Source organism: Mesoplodon mirus, assembly GCF_964341445.2.
Source record: "Mesoplodon mirus genome assembly, chromosome: 7".
NCBI lineage: Eukaryota > Metazoa > Chordata > Mammalia > Artiodactyla > Ziphiidae > Mesoplodon > Mesoplodon mirus.
The window spans coordinates 115,027,980-115,042,179 of record NC_138983.1 but is presented as its reverse complement, the minus strand read 5'-3'; the positions used below and the strand labels follow the sequence as shown (position 1 = coordinate 115,042,179).

Here is a 14,200-nt window from a genome sequence, read left to right as displayed (position 1 = left end):
TGCATCTCTATACACTAACAGTGAACTATCAGAAAGAGAATGTAAGAAACAACCCCATTTACCACCACATCAAAAAGAATAAAATATCTAGGAATAAGCCTACCTAGTGAGGTAAAAGACTTGTACTCAGAATAATATATGACACTGATGAAAGAAACTGAAGAACACACAAACAGAAAGATATATCTGTGTTCCTGGATTGAAAGAATCAACACTGTTAAAATGACCATACTACCCAAGGCAATCTACAGATTCACTGCAATCCCTATCAAATTACCAATGGCATTTTTCACAGAACTAGAACAAATAATTGCAAAACTTGTATGGAAACACAAAAGGCGCTGAATAGCTAAAGCTATCTTGAGAAAGAAGAACAGAGCTGGAGGAATCATGCTCCCAGACTTCAGATTATACTACAAAGCTACAGTAATCAAAACAGTATGGCACTGGCACCAAAAAAAAAAAGACACATAGATCAATGGAACAGGATCGAGAGCCCAGAAATAAACCCACACACCTATGGTCAATTAATCTATGACAAAGGAGGTAAAAATATACAATGGAGAAAAGACAGTCCCTTCAATAAGTGGTGCTGGGAAAACTGGACGGCTACACGTAAAAGAATGAAATTAGAATATCCTCTAACACTGTATACAAATATAAACTCAAAATGGATTAAAGACCTAAATGTAAGACCTATACTATAAAACTCGTAAAAGAAAACATAAGCAGAACACTCTTTGACATATATCACAGCAATATATTTTTGGATCCGTCTCTTAAAGCAAAGGAAACAGAAGCAAAAGTAAATAAATGGGACCTAATTCAACTTAAAATCTTTGGCACAGCAAAGGAAACAACTGACAAAACGAAAAGACAACGTACTGAATGGGAGAAAATATTTGCAAATGATATGACTGATAAGGGGTTAATACCCCACATATATAAACAACTTATACAACTCATAATCAAAAAAACAAATAACCCATTTAAAAAATGTGCAGAAGATCTGAACAGACATTTTTCCAAAGAGGAAATGAAGATGGCTGACGGGCGAAAAGATACTCAACATCGTTAATCATCAGGGAAATGCAAATCAAAACCACAATGAGATATCACCTCACACCTGTCAGAATGTCTATTATCAAAAAGAACGCAAATGACAAATGACAAGGATGTGAAGAAAAGGGAACCATGTTATACTGTTAGTGAGATGTAAACTGGTGCAGCCGCTGTGGAAAACAGTATGGAGGTTTCTCAAAAAACTAAAAATACAACTACCATATGATCTAGCAATTCCACTCCCAAGTATATACCCCCAAAAAACAAAAACACTAATTCAAAAAGATACATGAACCCTAATGTTCAGAGCAGCATTATTTACAATCGCCAAGGTATGGAAGCAACCGAAATGTCCACCAACAGATGAATGGATAAAGATATGGCATATATATATATACAACAGAATGGCATATATAAATATACTCAGCCATAAAAAAGAATGAAGTTTTGCCATTTGCAGCAACATGGACAGACCTGGAGGGCATTATGCTAAGTGAAGTAGTAAGTGAGACAAAGAAAGACAAATACTACAAAATATCACTTATATGTGGTATCTAAAAATAACAAACGAGTGAATAAAACAAAAAGGAAGCAGACTCATAGATATAGAGGGTAAACTAGTAGTTAACAGTGGGGAGAGAGAAGGGGAAAGGGGCAATATAGGCACAGGGGATTAAAATTAAGGGTTATTATGGGGTTATATTAAATCATGTCTGTGAAACGTTCGAAAAGTATAAGGCACTACAGAATTAAAAAAAATCTTTCATTCAACTAAAAAAATAGAATGAATCAATGAATGAATAAACAAATAAGAACACTAAAATAAAACCAATTAATCCAAATGAAGCTAGGAAAAGGAAGAGAAAAAATAAATGGGACAAATAGAAAAGGGAAAGCAAGATGGCAGACAAACTCAAACATACCTGTAATTACATTAAACATAAATAATCTAAACCAGCACCATCTAATAGGATCTTTCTATACCTACACCGCCCAATATGGTAGCCACTAACCTAGCCATATGTGTCTACAAACACTTAAAAAATTTGGCTAGTGAGACTGAAGAAATGAACTTTCAACCTGATATAACTTCAGTAAATTTTAACCAAAAATGTTAAAGTCAATATGGCTGTCATATTATATAGTGGAGAAGATCCTCTAATTTAAAAGGAAGAAACTGATAAGCTAGATAAAAAAGCAAGCCCCAAACACAGACTGTCCACAAGAAATACACTTTCAATATAAAATAAACAGATACATTAAAACTAAAAGATTAAAAAAAATACACCATGAAAACAAAAAGTCAGAAAACTGAAAAGGCTTTATTACTACGAGACAAAAGTAGACCTTAAAGAAGAATATTACCAGAAATAAAGAGGAACATTTCATGATATAATCGTCAATTCATCAAGGAGATACAACAATCCTAAATGTGTACGTATCTAACAAGACTTCAAAATACATGTGGCAAAAACTGACAAAACTGAAAGAAGAAAAAGACAAATCCACAACACAGAGATTTTACTGCTGCTCTCTCAGTAACTGACAGAAGAGGAAAACAGAAAATCAGTAAGAATACAGATGACTTAACACTATGAATAAACTTGCCCATGTTGACATTCACAGAACACTACAACTAACAACAGCTGAATATACATTCATTTCAATTCCATAAGGAATTTTCACCAAGATAGAGCATAGGCTAGGCCATAAAATTAGTCTCTATGATTTTTTTAAACTAAATTATACAGGGTATGTTTTATGACAACAACAGAATTAAATTTGAAGTCAAAAACAAAAACAAAACTGGTTAAATCCACAAATACCTGGAAAATTTTAAACTCATATATAGTCTGTAAGTTTAAAAAAAAGTAACAAAATCAATTAGAAAATATTTTGAAAAGATGACAATGAAAACATAACACATCAAAATTAGTTAGATGGAGATACAACAGTGCTAGGAGAAAAAAATGTAGATTAAATACTCATTAGAAAATAAGAAAGATTTAGAATCAAAGACCTATAAACCCACTTCAGGAAGCTAGAAAAAGAAGAGCAAATTAAATACAAAATAGGTAATAGGAAAGAAACAGTAAAAAGACAGTGGAAATCAACAAAATAGAAAACACACAACTAGAAAATTAATGAACCTAAAAGGCAATTCTTTGAAAAGATTAATAAAATTGATAAACCTAAAACTATTCTAACCAAGGAAACAAAGAGAAAATAGAAATAGCCAAAATCAGGAATGAAAGAGGGGACATAACTACAGACTCGACAGACATTAAAAGGACAATAAAGGAATATTACAATGTTATGACAATAAATTCAACAATTTAGATGAAATAAACAAATTCCTTGCAAACCTTAATTCTAAAACTAACTCAAGAATAAAGAGAAAACATTTAATACAGATATTAAAGAAATTAAATTTGTGCTTTAAGCATCCCACAAAGAAAACTCCAGGCCCAAACAGTTTGACTAGTGAGTTTTAACAATCCTTTAAGGAAGAAATCACATCAATCCTGCACAAACTCTTCCACAAATGGAAGAACAGGGAATATTTCCTAATTCATACGTGAGGCCAGCATTACCCTTACAACAAAACCCAATAGCCCTCATAAACACAGATGCAAAAATTCTCAACTAATTGTGAGCAAATCACATCAGAAAAAATATATAAAATAAAATGCACTTGTAAGTATATATAAAATATTTTATAATTAAATAAACAAAAATAACCAAATAGAGTATATCCCAGAAATTCAGGTTGCTGTAACATTCAAAAATCAACCAATGTAATTCTCTATATTAACAGAATAAAAGAGAAAAATCATGATTATATAAATAGATGCAGAAAAAGTGTTTGACAAAATCCAATGCTATTCAAGACACCAACTCTTAGAAAAACATAAAAATAGAGGAGAATTTACTCAGTCTAAAAGGGCATACATGGAAAGTCCACAGCTAACATCATGCTTAAAGGTGAAAGGTAAATGCTTTCCACTTAAGATAAAGAACAGGTAAGGATGTCCACTCTCACCACTTCTATTCAACACTATATTGAAGGCCTAGCGAGTGAAATAAAATAACAAAAAAATAACAAATGGGATAAAACGCCTAGAGATCGGAAAGAAAAAAAAAAGTGTCTTTATTCACACATAACATAATCATGTACTAAGAAATCAACCAAAAAAAACTAACACTAGTACTTGTGAATTTAGCAAGGTGACAAGATACAAGGTAAATATACAAAAATCCACTGTAAACGTATGTGCTAGCTGCAAATACACAAAAAATAAAATTTATTTTAATTACATTTCCAACAGCACCCCAAGAAAATATAAAAAATATAACAAAAGATGATAGTAAGACCTCTACACTGAAAATTCCAGAACACCGTGAGAGAAATAAAAGAAGACTTAAAGAGATGGATAGATATACCACATGCATGATGGGTTGGAAGACTCTCTATTTTAAGATATTAATTCTCCCAAAATTGATCTATTGATGCAAAACAATTCCAATCAAAATATCAGTACATACTTTTGTTGAAAGTGATAGGGTGATTCTAAAATTTATTTTAAAAATGCAAAGAACTTAGAGTAGCAAACAATTTTCAAAAAGAAAAAAATCACAGAACTTACATTACTTTATTCCAAGACTTACCCTAAAATTGCAGTAATTACGACAGTTTATTTACTGGCCAAGGACAGACACGCAAGCCAAGGGAACAGAACAGAGTCTAGAAATTAACCCACAAATATATATGCTCAATTGTATTTAAAATAAAGGAGCCTAAGTAATTCAACAGAGAAAGGTTAGCCTTGTCAACAAATGATTTTGGAACAAGTGGAAATCCATTTGAAAAAACTGAACTTTGACACTTACTACATACCATAAGCAAAAATTAACTCAAAATGAATCGCTGATAAACGAAAAAGCCAAAGCTACAAAACTTCTTGAAAAAAACACGGGAGAAAATCTTCACAACATTGAGATGTGCAAAAATTAGGACACTAAAAGCAGTAACTATGAAAAATTAATGATAAAAGAAAATAATTAATAAATTGGACTTCATAAAAGAAAACAGAATGGCCAATAAAGGCTTAAAGTAATGCTCTACATCACTGGTGTTCAGGGAAATATCACATGAAATATTACTACATATAGTAGGATGGCCAAAAAAGTACAAAGCCTTAAAATTCCAAGTGCTTGCAAAGATGCAGAATAACTGGAATTCTCATATACTGCTGGTAGGAGTGTAAAATGGTCCAAACACTTTGGAAAACTATGGCATTTTTCCAAGAGAAAAACATGTCCACCAAATGACTTGTACACAAACATTCACAGTAGCTTTATTCATACTAGTGCAAACTAAAAAACCACCCAAATGACTTTGAACAGATAAGACAGATAAGCAAATTATGGTATATTCATACACTGGAATATAGCAATAAAGAGAAAGGAAATACTGATACATGCAATTATGTGAGTTGCAAAAACATTATGTAAAGCCAAAGAAGCCCGACACAAAAAGGATCATATTACAGTTAACCCTTGAACAATGTGGGGGTTAGGGGTGCTGATCCTACGTGCAGTGGAAAATCCACGTGTAACTTTACAGTTGGCCATCCATATCTATGGTTCCACATCCGCAGATTCAACCAACCAACTGTAGATTGTGCAGTACTATGGTACATATTTCTCGAAAAAGATCCACGTACAAATGGACCTGTGCAGTCCAAACCAGTGTTGTTCAAGAGTCAACCATATATGAATATTCATATGAAATTCTAGAACAGCGAAAATTAATCTATAGTGTGCTAAAGCAGATCTATGCCTGCCCAATCCCAGAGTGAAGGAGGAGGGAGGGTGAGGAGGAATTGATTGCAAAGAGACACGAAGAACTTTATGGGGAATGGAAATGCTATCTTAACTGACAGAGTTAAAAAGGTATATTCATTAAACAGTACAATTAATATAGGATTATTTTATTATATATAAATTATACCTCAGTAAAGCTTATTTTAAAAGTTAAAAGAAAAAAAATAGAGAGCTTGACAGTCAAGATATGCTTTCCAGCCTCACATGGATCCTCAATGGTTCCCAGCAATTCATTTGCTTCTTTTATTACCTAAGCAAAGTTGTTTCAAATCTATACTATTTCCTCAATCCCTCCATCCTACTTCTACTCCCAAGTTGTCATCTCAGATGATGATTTTACCTTCTACTTCACAAAGGAAACAGAGAACACTAAGCAGAAACACCATCAATAATCTGCTCCCCTTCTTATTTATCTGCTACCTCCTCATTTATCTGTATTTGTACACATCTTTACTACTTCCCTCTAGCTCAGAAGAGAAGGTGATCCTACTTCCCATCTAAGCTTACCCCTTCCCCTGGAAGCTTGCTCACCCAAACTTAGCCTTCTCCTCAGTAATATTTGTCCCTCTCTTCCTAAAAACATTTTCTCAAAAAGACCTCTCAACCAAACTGATTCCCCTAGCTATCATTCTGTCCTTCCTACCCTTCACTGTCAGTATAAGTTTCTCTGTTCTTCTTCAGTCAACCTCAATGTGATGTGGGCACTGAGCATTCATTCAAACTACTCTCTCTAAGGTATATGTTATACAACTTAATAGGTATGTATAAATGTACATGCTATATATTGCAACAAAAAGACTTACGTATGCTGCAGAGAAGAACAGTAACAGCAACAAGAACAACAAAGAACAGGACAGTGTGTCTCTGATAAAGGGAAGCAAGTGCCCTTAATCAAATGACATAAATGTTTAGTTGCCCTGGCAGAAATATCCCCATGGGATGAGGATTCTTAACCTGTGATCCTTGTGTAAAATCCTGGGAGTTTTACAAACTCCCCTGAAGTAAACAACTTTGTATATAAATTTCTTTTTGAAGAAAAGATCACTTTTATCAGATTCTCAATGGGGTCAGCAACTCAATCCCACAATTGTGGAAAAAGTGCCTCTATCTTCTTTTCACATTAAGATTTTCTAACTCCCTTTGTGCTGAGTTATATTCCAAAACATTTTTTTTCTATATAATATTCCTACCATTACAAAATATGCTGGATAGTCAATAAAACAATACAGGTGTATTTCTCACTATGAATTAAGATACTGCGTTCTCAAATAAGATAGGCTTTCATGAGCCAATTACCATCTCAGGGTATACTGCCAAAAATTTAATTTCTGAAACTACAAGAAGGCCAGAATGTCAAACATGATAATTCAACTGAGAGTATAACCCTCCGAAGATCGTACCTATGAGTCCAATTATTCCTAAACATCTCTAGCTCATCACTCACTAAGCACAGCATACCTCTGTCTTCCTGAAAATAAGCATGAGGGTTTGGCCTGCTTTCCTATCCTCTGTGAGTCCTCTCACCCCAGACCTGGCTAGAGACACAGCAGACCCAGCATCCTCTTCCTTTTTGTCCCAAAGATAAATATATAAATACAACCTATTTTAAAGACTTAAATGTTAATTTCTATGAAAAGCAAACAGAGGTAACAGACTCTGAAATATCTTGGCACTCTTTTCCCTTAAAGTACTACTCTTTCCTGCTTCTCCTAATTTTCCAACTACTTCTACTTAATATCCTTTACTTTCTGTCTGGCTCCTCAGTATTGGTATTCTTCTTTCTTTTCAATTACCCTAGGCAATTCATCCATCCTAATGGCTTCAAAGAGCAATGATTCTCAAAATGTATGTCCATCCTCTTACCTTTATCTATAACCTAAGATCCATATTTCTACCATTTCCTGAACATCTCCAAGTAGATGTCTCCCAGGCATTTTCATATCCTAACTAATAATATTATCTAAGTTCTCATATATATTTTAGGTTCCCATATGTTGTTCCTCTAAATACAATTTTCTCAAGTAGCTGCTTCGGTTAGTTTTAGTACATACTTACTGATGAACTATCAGTTGACTCGCTTTTTTCACACTTTTGTTTCTTGCTCTTTTTTTTCTTCTCTTTTTTTACTTTTCTTGAATGCTTGTCTTTTTTCTTCTTTTTCTTCACAGAGTGTTCCTATAAATAATCATGTTGAAGAGGTAAGAATTTAGTTTAGCTTACTTTAAAAGGAAGTATTTTGAGGAAAAGAAAGCTCTATATTCCAAAAAACTTTAAATCTTTCATGAAAGGAGACAAGGAATATGACTAAATAAATAATTACTTCTAAGAAACTTTACCATACTTCTATAATATATGCCACTACTAATAAATCATATAGCTAAAATTTCTTAGAAAAATATGAGGGAAGTTTTATTTGTAGATACATTGACAGACAGATATAATCAAATAAACACATATATGCACAGACATATGTGTGTGTGTATCTCCTTCAATAGGCCCAAAACAATTTATAGAAGATTACTAGCCACATAAAATATAACAAGATAGCATAAACTGTGGGACGAGAAAACAACGATTGAGACAACCCCCCTAAAAAAAAAAGAAAAAGAAACAAAAGCATGACATTAAGCTTAAAACGTATAATTTTTTAGATCCATAAACTTGCCACAAGTGGGCTAGAAATTTGAAGCTAAGCTTTCTACCAGCCAACTCAACTAACAAAATCTTTCCAATGTCATTATGTCCAAAATATTAAAGTATACTACTTTGGCCAGAGAGAGAAAATATTCAGTAATGCCAACTATGTGATATTCATTCTGTAACTTGCAAAAATAGTCTATAAAGTTACTCCTCCAATATTAACTTGAAAAAGTACAAAAAGAAAAAAAAAAGACAGATAAGCTTACATCAAGTAAGCCTGTTAGTACTCACCTGTGAGATCTGTTCAACTCGCTTATTCACATCAGGTAGCATCCATGTTTCCTTACCCCGAAGTCGTTTAAGTTCTTTACGCCTTTCTTCCTTTTCAAAATTGGCTTTAGCCTAAAACAGTGAAACAAGAAAAATTAAAAATTGATCCACTTGCCTTTCACAAAAAAGCAAAACAAAAACTTCTCCCACTTTCATATAAGGCTTACCAGGAATTTACTTCTACTAAAGTGTAAGAAAGATTTAAACAAACAAACTCTCCTTCCACATTACCAATTGCATTACCAATTACCAATCTCTAGTGAAATGAGCCACCAATCAAAGACAGAATCCGGGGACCTACTGTAGACCCTTCCCTCTCCCTAAGCTCCCTACCTCAAATATGACTTGAATCTCTTTTCCCTTCACTATCCCACGGATACTGCCTGATACTTTTGTAACTGTTTGGGGACTGACCTCCACACCTTCGGTCTGCAGTGCCCAAACCTCTCTACCAACAGCCCCAAAATGCTTCAGGAAGGATCACCTTTCTAAAAACAAATGATTATATTGCTAATTTTTATTCATCTTTCAACAACAGTCAAATAAAGTAAGATCTTTCTAGGAAGTTGTTCCTGCCTTTTCATTCTCGCCCCCAAATTTCAAAGCTGGGGCTGGTCCTTCTCAAACCTCTGTACGTAGCTCTACTATACAATTTATCACAAACCCTACTCTCTCCAAAAACTTCCTGAAATATCAAAGACAAGGATGAAGGATATTTATTATACACGTATATTACATATGCTGAAATCGGGAACAACACCAACATTTCACCTAAGACTTATTGCCCCCTCTTGCCCTGTAAATCTGGCTGTACTCGCTACACCTTCTCCTTCCTGTCTCCTATACCGGCTCCTTCTCATCTGCAATTTAAACTCGTTTTAAACTGTTCCAGCTTAAAACAAAAACCATCACTTGTTTCACCTTACACTGCTCTCCAACTACAACTTTTCCCCTTCATTGCCGCACTTCTTGCATCTTGTCAGATAATTCAATAGTACAGTTCACTTCCTGCATTCTTTATGTTACCTCTACCCCATCTCAATCTTAATGAGAAATAGAATGCTCCTCAACCTTTTTCGAAGGGCTGAATTCTCTGGGTCGCTTGTCTCAATCCTTGTTTGCATCAGTAAGGATTTACAATAAGCCAATCACTGATATAAATAGTTTAAAAGGAGAATGAAACGGTCTACTCTGACAAGGCTTACCTGTGTTCCTGAAAACGGAAAATTTCATTTCAGATATAGCAAGAGCGAGGACTGAAGCTATAAAAAACGCAGAGACAGTCCTTGTAAGTGGCGGAGTGCTTCGAAAGTGCGCAGCTCAGGTGATCAGGTGATAGAAATGTCAAGAATGGATTATTTAAAAGATAAGGAAATTCAGAGGAAATAAACAAGTCTTACTGAAAAGAGTATGAGCAACTGGAGCCTGCCAGAGCATCTAGGAGGCAGAAGACACCCAAGAATTTGCGTTGCGGGCATTCCAAAGGGAGACATCTACCCCCACACAACCAGGTAAGGTGAGATAGAGGCTGCGGGGAGGCAGGAGAACCAGAGGCCTGGCTCCCAGAAAGCCTCCACTCTCTCAATTCTAAATGGTTCCCGAAGCCCCCAAACTGAGGTACCTGTCGCAACACCTCGGTCCTGGCAATCCGGGTCTGTTCTTTACGCTCGTCGACATCGCTCGCACTTTCAAATCCACCACCGGCAGCCGCCATAATGATTGTCGTAAAGTTGGGAAGCCGTCACAAAAATCTCAGTTTACGACTGTCGTAATTTACTAAACAAACCGGGACTTCCGACTAAGAGGAGGAGGGGCGCTGTCCACCAGCAGAGCATGCGCAGATCTGTCTGTCGCTTACTCTTCGGGTGAGTTGTTTAACCCGCGGTTTTAGAGAAAGCAGGAAGATTTAGCCAGGGAGTTGCCCTCCTTCGTATGTTGAGATTGCGCTGAGCAGGACTGGTGTCAGTGTACATTTGTTACGCGTTCTGCAAGGTTCTGACGGCATTTTCAGCTATCAGCTATCTCCTCTTAAAATCTGCGCAGTAAGTTAGACACTCAGGGAGGTTAAATCCGCACCTCTCAAAGATTTTCACCAAAGCGCCCTTCCCGCCAAGGAGGTTCCCCTGTGCTGGAGGAATGGAACGAAGGAAGGCTGGCCAGAAAAGCAATGCGAGGCAGCAGGAGGGCAAAATTGCTTTGAAGAGTCAGTGTTTTGCTTTGGTGGACTTTTTTTTAAGTACAGTATATGAAAAAGTCATGTGAATTTTGCATTGCACTTCATAATTTATACGTGCTTATTTAAAGTGTAACATTTTTTGACTGACATATTATTTGTTCATACTTATTCACTCAAGGGTTTTTCATTACAGTGTGCAATTACCTATTTATTTGTGTGATTTGTTCCTGTTTTATGTTTGTGTCTGAGCTACAATAAAAATAGAAGTGAGGGGTTTTCTTCCTTCCCTCTCCTGAGAACAAGGAAAATAAAGGGAACAGTGAACAGGCTAGAGAAGAAACATAACCTAGCCTGAAGGAGTTAATCACCCCTTATTTTATTTTAACTGTTACTAATCTGTAGGGTCTGTAACTAGATTTGTACTTCACAAAGCTAACCTATCACTCCCTAACTTTGTGTAAATTACATCCTCCTCCTGGTGTTTACACTTACTATGCTCCCTTGTAAGAAATCACCCCCTGTAGCTTTTGCGCTTCAGAAAGGTCACCGGCCTATAAACCAGAGACAAAAGGACCCAATTACCAGGCTGCCTAATGCCAGCTATGACTGCTTTGAAGAAATGCAAGGAGGAAAAGAATGCAAGGGGGGCACAGTTCTTGAGGTGCTAACCTTCCATGTCTTCCCTTCTGCCTGGCAGAGGAATAAATCCATCTCTCTTATCCTCCAAAATCTCTGTTTCTGTATTCTGTTCAGCATCGGTGCACAGAAAGTCAAGGTTTTTGGCAACATCTCCCAAACATAAAACTTTAAGTTCCATGATGAATAAGACATTCTAAAGTATTAATCAAGTGCTTTGGGACTACAAAACACCGAGCTTATATATAATCACAAAGATAAAGAAGAAGGTTGGAGAATAATAACAAACTAGATACTTTTAAAACACTAAATATAGTTAACATAAACCAGATTGAAGTATGTCGACTAAAAAATTATTCACAGCCTAAAAGTTGAGAGTTATGTTTTATTTGGTGGGAATTTTTAGGACTTCCAAGCCTGGGAGGCAGCATTTCAAGTAACCCTGAGAGAACTGCTCCGAGGAGGCGAAGAGGGGAGCCAGGATATATAGGAGTTTTGCAACAAGGGGCAGGTAGTCTGAAAGTCAAAAGATTATTAATTAAAGAAAACCACATATGTCAAGTTAAGTAATTTAATGCTTTTCTATATATGGGAAGATGCAAGAGTCTGGGCTCACTGAAATCGTTGCTTTGATATGCACCTCAGCTATCTAGGGCCCATATCTTATGTTTTCATATCCTGTTTCCTCAGGGCTCTCCATGGGGAGTGGGTATAGTCTGATGGCTGCTAGATGGCAGGTATTCTTTTCCTTTCTGAGTTCCCTCAGGGTTCAGCAGCTCATCATAGGTTGTGGCTGTAATCACTGATGACTGTGACATCCTTTGTTTACTGACATGGCAGGCAGTATTCCATTTATCAGGTAAATATGCTTCACTTTAAGGTTTCATAAAACTGAATTTGTGTTTCCAAGAAGCTTTCCCAGGAGTTTCTATTTCACCTATCTGTGAAAATCTTAACTTCAAACATGTAGTGTTTACTTGTTTGATATTCAAAATAGATGTATTCATTGCATTTTTGTTACAGAAAAGTGAATTTTAATTTATGAATTAACCTTGAAATATTTAACCCACTGTGACTTTGAGACAGGCTGGGACCTGGGACACTTTGCTGCAGTGTTTGCACCTGGACAAACGTCTCCTCCAGCAACAAAATACAAAGAAACTACATGGGACTAAAAATAACTGTGTGCATGCACAGTTGGGGCAAATTATGGACAACAAGATACAAAAAGGCTAAAACCCAACTGCCACTTCTGAAGAGCCAGGAACAAAATCAGGAGGCAAAAGTAGGGTACCAGTAGCAAAAGCAGGGTAATGAGCATGACCCCTGTACACAATACCCCCAAAGGGGGTGGGCAAACCACCTAAACCACCTCTCTGGCCCAACCCCTGGACCCACCCCTACCCTCACCCCATAGATGGAAACAGCTCACCCCAGACTCAGCAAGCAAACATGGTTATCTGTTACTTCTTTTTGCCCCCTCCTGCTGCAGGAGCCCCAATAAAGCCTTGCCTGAATTTGTCTGGCCTTTTACCAATTTCTATTAATTAAAGAAGGCCAAGAACCCTGGTCAGTAACAGACTTTGTGGCACCCAGTGTGGGGCAGTTGTCCCCTTCCTGGGAGAGAATCTGGGCATCTCTGGGACCACTGAATGCAGCTTTCCCATGGGTGTCAAGCGGCCACCTGAACCTCTTGTTTGGGGGTCACCAAGTTTGGTAAGTCTGCCTTCCTGGCCCGAGGACTTCAGCACCCTCACTCAGGCAATGCTTTCCCTCTCCCTTCTGTCCCTTTCCCTCTCCTGATATCTCTCTACTTCTCCTTTCTCTGTCCTATCCATCCAAGAGAGTGGACGTCAGGCAACTACAGCATCACTCCTCTCGGAAATGAGACAGGCTGGGACCTGGGACCTGGGACACTTTGCTGCAGTGCTTGCACCTGGACAAATACCTCCTCGAGCAACCAGATAAATAAAGGGGTGGGCAAACCACCCAAACCACCTCTCCGGCCCAACCCCTGGACCCACCCCTACCTTCACCCCACATAAGGAACCAGCTTGCCTCCCCCCGCAAGTGAGCAAGTAAGAGAAACTGTTACTTGTTTTTGCTCCCTCGTGCTGCAGCAGGAGCCCTAAAAAAATCCTTGTCTGAATTTCTTGTCTAGCCTCATCAATATCTATTGATTAAGGAAAGCCAAGAACCGTCGTTGGTAACAACTTGACTGATTTTTGTCATAATTAACCCAAATGTCACTCTACTCTTTCAGATTCTCTTGGGATTCAGAAAAGCATCTGTTTACCCCTTGCGTCAATTGTGGGGTCAAAAAATTGGTGATAATAGCAGAAAAATGCAAAATTATATAACAGAAACTTTTAAATCCTATTTAAGGCACAGAAGAGACTAGAACAAATGAAGAGGCATACCATGTGCTTGAAGAAGGCTCAACATCATAAAGAAATCAGTTGTCTATAA

The 14,200-nt window shown here is 36.7% G+C and overlaps 1 protein-coding gene across 5 annotated transcripts in view; it reads right to left on the bottom strand.

The window, feature by feature from the left end:
* The window catches only part of CWF19L2 (CWF19 like cell cycle control factor 2), a 208,314-nt gene extending 197,617 nt beyond the window's left edge, over positions 1-10,697 (bottom strand). For 2 of the 5 annotated variants that reach the window (XM_082627373.1, XM_082627371.1), the window contains exons 1-3: positions 10,541-10,694; positions 8,881-8,991; positions 8,005-8,124 (exon numbers count right to left, since the gene is read on the bottom strand). In XM_082627373.1, coding sequence (XP_082483499.1) covers positions 8,005-8,124; positions 8,881-8,991; positions 10,541-10,633 — 324 coding nt within the window. In that variant the 5' untranslated portion in view covers positions 10,634-10,694. Of the gene's footprint in view, positions 1-8,004; positions 8,125-8,880; positions 8,992-10,540 lie in introns of all 5 variants that reach the window. The other 3 variants (XM_082627372.1, XM_082627375.1, XM_082627374.1) reach the window with 3 other exon arrangements.
* Positions 10,698-14,200: the final 3,503 nt, after the last annotated feature.